The 5,551-nt window shown below is 53.8% G+C and overlaps 2 protein-coding genes across 2 annotated transcripts; one reads left to right on the forward strand and one right to left on the reverse strand.

Moving 5' to 3' along the window:
* Window positions 1-45: 45 nt before the first annotated feature.
* On the reverse strand, window positions 46-1,671 carry ACYP1 (acylphosphatase 1). The gene is made up of 3 exons (XM_054067200.1): window positions 1,636-1,671; window positions 1,505-1,602; window positions 46-643 (listed from the first exon to the last, which is right to left on the reverse strand). Exons 2-3 carry the CDS (start codon window positions 1,586-1,588, stop codon window positions 428-430), a joined length of 300 nt encoding a protein of 99 aa, XP_053923175.1. The 5' UTR covers window positions 1,589-1,602; window positions 1,636-1,671; the 3' UTR covers window positions 46-427.
* Window positions 1,672-1,916: 245 nt separating this feature from the next.
* ZC2HC1C (zinc finger C2HC-type containing 1C) lies at window positions 1,917-5,359 on the forward strand. Its single transcript, XM_054068289.1, is given in 3 exon segments — window positions 1,917-3,618; window positions 4,312-4,331; window positions 4,333-5,359. Coding segments are annotated over 3 exon segments (1,476 nt in total). The 5' UTR covers window positions 1,917-2,397; the 3' UTR covers window positions 4,568-5,359.
* The last annotated feature ends 192 nt before the right edge of the window (window positions 5,360-5,551 follow it).

Raw genomic sequence — 5,551 nt, forward strand, 5'->3', positions numbered from 1 at the left:
TTCTATAGAAGCAAAATTAAATTTCTGGAACAAAACATAATTGCTTCTTAGGCATTCAGAGCACAGAAATGATGTTTTTAGCAACGTTTAGTACTGGCACCAATTTCGCGACTTCCTTCACGTGAGCGCACGGTACATAAATCATGGATTTTACTCCCGTAAAACTACTCCAGCCTCGTTCCGTGCATACCTTTGGAAACAGGGGCTGTCTCCTCAGCCACCCCGGAGCTCAGCTCCTCCTCTGCCCGCCAAACTGCCACAAAAGGCCGAGGGTCACACTAACGGTGCAACAAACCAATAAGTTAGAACGATAATATAACCAAATAAAGTCCCTCCAGAGCCAAATCCTGGATGAATGGATGGGTGAGAGGGGGAACGTCCCACGAGGGCAGCTCATGCTCCAGCTTCTGCTTCTTCCTGGGCAAAATCACTTCAAAATCTGGAAGTCCATGTGCTCCAGCGCCACGATCTTCTTCTCATTAGTGAACTCAGCTCGGCTGATGCGGGACTGGGGACTTCCCACCTTCTGGAGCCATTCCTGCAGCTCCCGCACCCTGTCTGCAGGGCCCTGCATCTGCCCTTGCACGGTGCCATGGCTGGTGTTTTGGACCCAGCCGACGAGACCCAGCCTCTTCGCCTCCCCCTGAGAAGACAAGGCAGCACAAAAAGGGATTAATGCAAGCTGTAAGAGAGCAACAGAAAGGCACTCACACAGAGGAGTCAGTTGTGAAGGCAAGGCATAGACCTTCAGGGAAGCCCCCATGGCTTGATACCGCACATGCCAGCAAATAAACTCTCTAAGACTCGCTTTGGAGTTTTAGAAAGCAAGCATCCTTTATCAGGCCTGAGCAACACGAGGCAGTGATGTCCATCAGTCACGTGCAGTGAGACAAGAGCTGGGGACAGAATGTGTTTCCCACTTACACATATATATATAAATTTTTCCAGAAGTCCTATGTATACCCTATTACTTTCCAAGGACTAATTTTAATGTTATTATGAACTTCACAACGGTCAAAACTCTTGCTAATTTGGAGCTGGCTCCAGCTCTGCTTGACTTTGCCTTTGAGATAAACTCCAAACGGAGGGGATTGCAGAAGAAGACGCATCTGTTCAGCGCAGATCACACTGCACACATGGCGTTATCTTCAAAGACTGAACAGTATCTGGAAAAAACAGTCTCTGGAAAAACACTGTCTGAAAGGAAACACACTGCCAGAGGGACATTCTGTCTAACTTTCAAACAACACAATTACTTAGACGAAACTTTAGCTTAAATCCAGAACATTCCACTTTTTGAGACAGTAACAGGCTTCGTATCAGGCTCAGGCAGCAAGAAAGCAGCAGGGACGCGCCCAGCTATTCACGATACCCTTTCACGTGGAAAACTGGGGCAGAAACACACTTTCCAGTCACCCTTACATAACGCAGCCCCGGCCGCCCGCAGCCCACCGGGGCCGCCCCGCCGCCCGGCAGCGCTGCCGGAGATGGCCGCGCCCCGCACCTGGGTGTACTTGCGGAAGAAAACGCCCTGCACCCTGCCGAACACCTCGTAGTCCACGGAGAGCAGCCCCTCGGCCTCCGCCATGGCGGCAGCGCCTCCCCCCGCCCCCGCCGCCGCCGCCGCCGCCGCCGCCGCCGCCGCCGCCGCGCGCCCCGCTGCGCCTGCGGCTCGCGCGGGGGGGGGGGGGGGGTGGCCTCCAGGCCCCGCGGCCAATGAGGAGCCGCGATCCGTCCGCGGCTCTCGAGGGGGGCGTGACCTCAGGGCCCCGCGGCCAATGAGGAGCCGTGACCCGCCTGCGCTCGCGCTGGGGGGTGTGGCCTCCAGGCCCCGCGGCTAATGAGGAGGCGGGACCCGCCTGCGCTCGCGCGAGGGGGCGTGGCCTCAGGTCCCAGCGGCCAATGAGAAGCTGCGATCCGCCTGCGGCTCGCGGGGGAGCGTGGTCTCCGTTACGCTCATGAATATGCATAGAGCAGAAGGGCGGGGCCGTTGCGGGGAAGCGGTGGGAGCGCGCGTGCTCATCGCCCGGCAACGGGGCGTCGCGCGGGGCGGGAGCGCGGCGGGAGGCCCCGCAGGTAACGGCGCTCGTCCCGGGAGGGCTCCGGCGCCAGAATCGATGGGAAACGGCCTCGGGGAGCGTCGCCGTTTCCCCGGGGGCGCAGGCGATGTGGTGGGAAGCGATGAGGCAGAGGCGGGAGCGTCTGATCTCCGCCTGCCTCAGCGAGCGGGGCTGGAAGAACCCCCGGTGGACGGAGGGCGAGGACTTACAGAGCCCTGAAGAGTCACACAGCCTTTGCTGATCTTGATCCGTGCCTCTCACCGTAGCCCCCAGGGTCAGAGCGTTAGGAGAAAACCTGTCCGGTGCTTCTTCCCTCGGGCTCTTCCTCAGGCACTGAATGGCTTTGTTTCCACCGCTGGACTCTGGGGTTTCAGCTGCTGAGCTCGTTCCCGGGTCCCAGCTGGAACGCCAGAAGAACAACCAGCGTGAGCTCAGATGTGACAAAAAGGAAAGTTTACAGTATCTCTGTGCCCCAAAGAGCCAAAGCTGTTTGTACGGTCTTTGCGCAGAAAGCAGACGGCACAGCTCCGGGCACGGAGGCTCGCGGCCGGCCGGGCTGCAGGGCGAGCATCTCGCCAGCCAGACCAAGACTCTGCCGGCTAAGCCAGTAGCCAGAAAGAAAGAAGGTGTGGACCGTGCCTATCCCCTGAAACCGATTTCTCACAAAGGGGTGAGTGTTCCGGCGGTCAACGCAGCACATCTCAGATGTTCCCCATTCGTGGAGGAAGCTCCAAAGAGTAGGACTAGCCCAAAGAACAGAGAGAAGCTTCCAGCAGGGAGGTCTCCAGAAGTTGCAGTGCTGTCGCCTTGGACAGCAGAGCCGAAACAGCCAGCCTGCTGTCTACACAGAAGAAATCTGGCCTACATACTGAAGTTGGAGGAAGATGTACGGATCATGGAAAAGGACATTCAAAAGAAAGAGGCAGTCCTCAGAGAGAAGCTGATGAGAACAGTAGAGGTGCTTAGGAGGATTCAAAGACAGAGGAAGCTTGTTGAGGCGGAGGAAAGAAGAGATGGAGAAGCAGAGAGGACCTGTGAGCAAAAGGCCGTGAGGTGCCCTAAAGAGAAAACTCTCAGAGCTGCAGCTGAGCCAGGTGACAGAGTCATCAGTGGGACACAGCCTGCACAGGCTGCTATCCCCAAGCCCGGCACCACCCTCCACCCTGAAGATCTGGATATGGAGAGACTCAAGAAGGAGCGGCTGCTGGCCACCAACAGCAAAATTCAAGACCGCGTACACATGGAGCATTTAGCCTCTTGTTCAAAGCTGGCCCCAAAACATAGCCCGTCTCCCTCTGCCCACTCAGACCAAGTTTCTGATGACCACCTGTCCACAGAGGTGCTGTACCTGCAGGCTGCCAGTGCTGTGGAGCAGGGGGAGCTCGGCCAGTGCACTTTCTGTGGACGTAACTTCCTCCGCATCAGACTTGAGAAGCACGCGAGTATCTGCTGCAAGAGCCATGGCTCCAAGAGGAAAGTGTTTGACTCCAGAAAGGCCAGAGCTAAGGGTACAATCCTGGAAGAGTTTCAGCAGTGGAAGATCTCAGAAAGGCCTCAGGTAATGCACAGTCCCTTTGCCTCCCTCAATCCACATCTACTGCTCACGTTCCTTCCACCTCAACATCTAATTCTGACTGAGATGCGAGCACCTTAAAGTATACAGAGGGCTAAGGGATACAATCCAGCTATTGCCTCTGAAAGGTTCTGGCAAAATGAATAAATAGATCCATTTAAAATCTAATAGATATGGGGGGGCGGGTATCTTAACTGACTTGTCTTTGTAGTGCGAGGATATTCTCCTCGAGAAAGCTCTCTCCATGCTATAATCAGGACGTTTAGGATACAGACTGGGTCTGCTGTAGCAAAGCCCTGTGGGAGCTGCAAGGAACTGACTGAAAACCCAAGTAATAATACAGGCTATTAAAACAAAGGCAGTGGAAAGGTGCGGCTTTGTTCCCATAAAGCAGCTAGTTATAGCAACCCTCTCCACTTTCTTGGCCCTACAGCTTCCTTTTCTGGTTATTCTCGAGCTCTTTCAAAGTATTGATGTCTCTCCATCAGTATTTCCTTCAAGTCTTCCTTGATGCTGGTCTTTTAGATACCTTTTGTGGGATGCAGCTTCTCAGGGAGGGTTTCACATCAACAGGGAATTGCCCAGGGCTGTGTCACCCTGGGTTGGACCCTGAGCATACAATTGAGAATGCAGACTGACAGTGGTGCCAGTTGTTCTGACTGCCTTTCCCTTCTGCAGAATGTGCTGCCCAGAAGAAATCAGCAGAGAGGTTTTGATCCAGACCCTGCATCTGGCCCGCCAGGTGCAGCAAATCCTCTCCAAGGGAGGGAAGATGTCTAACCTGCCCCCGTTGCCTCCCATCGAAAACCCAGACTATGTTGCCTGCCCCTATTGCAGATGCCAATTTGATCCCCAAGTAGCTGAGAGACGCATTCCCAAATGCAAAACCATCAAGAACAGGGCCTCACCCCTACAGCAGAGGAGGCACTGCTGAGGTGGTGTCCAACTGTGCTGTGATTCCCTGCCTATTTTCTGCTGGTTTTTCACACAGACCCTTGCACTTTCTCTAGTCTCAACAGTGGCTGCGAGTGCCGAGCTCGTACGTACAGCAAGTGAACATCTCAGGACATATAAGCAGAACACTAAAGCTCATGTACTTGACCCGTGGCCAGTGTTGCCCCAGACAGGATGGCCCTCGGGGGCTGCTGCTCCCAGCCACGGAGCTCAGTACTGAGTCCCAGGGTAGGTGCAAGGCTGTCACTGCTCCGTCAGCTAAGCAGGGAAAAAAGGCTGTTGCTACAGGTCATCAGCGTGACAGCGGAGAGGAGCAAACCCCCTGTCAGAAAGGGGCTGTTCTTCATATCATATCAGAAGGATTTTAACCCTTCAACCCAGCTCTGCCTCTCAAGAGATTTCACAATGTCCTGGAAACCATGATAAAAAGTCAGAAGTGGCGGGCATTAAGTACAGTAGGTAGAACAGTTGGGCGAGCAGGGGTCGGGCAGCTTTCCCTTCTGTAGCCCTTGATGCTCAGTAGAAGCTGTTCCAAGAAACAGGTAGTTCTTCCCTTTGAGTCTCTCTCTTCCCATTACTCATTTCCCACTTGGCACTCAAACTGTTAAAATAAACGCACCCACAAAAGCTCCCGGATGTCACTAGGAGGAGATACAGCAGCAACAGAAAAGAGTTGTTGTGTTGTTTGTTTGTTGTTTTTTTTAAATAAAGGAACACAGAACCTGACTTTTTGTTTGTCCCCGTAGCAAAGCGCCTGCAAGCCCCTCGGCCCTCTTTCCATAAGCAAAAAAATAATCAAAGAGCAGAGTGCCATGAAACCAGCTGACGATTATGCATATTGGCCCTTCCTCTCCTGGGGAAGAAAAAGACTCCAAATGCAGGAGAATGAGTTTAAACATTTATTTAAACAGAAACTCCAAACCACTCCACCCTTTAACCTTTCAAAAAAAGACAATGACAAACT

Source organism: Cuculus canorus, chromosome 5, assembly GCF_017976375.1.
Source record: "Cuculus canorus isolate bCucCan1 chromosome 5, bCucCan1.pri, whole genome shotgun sequence".
Classification (NCBI taxonomy): Eukaryota; Metazoa; Chordata; class Aves; order Cuculiformes; family Cuculidae; genus Cuculus; species Cuculus canorus.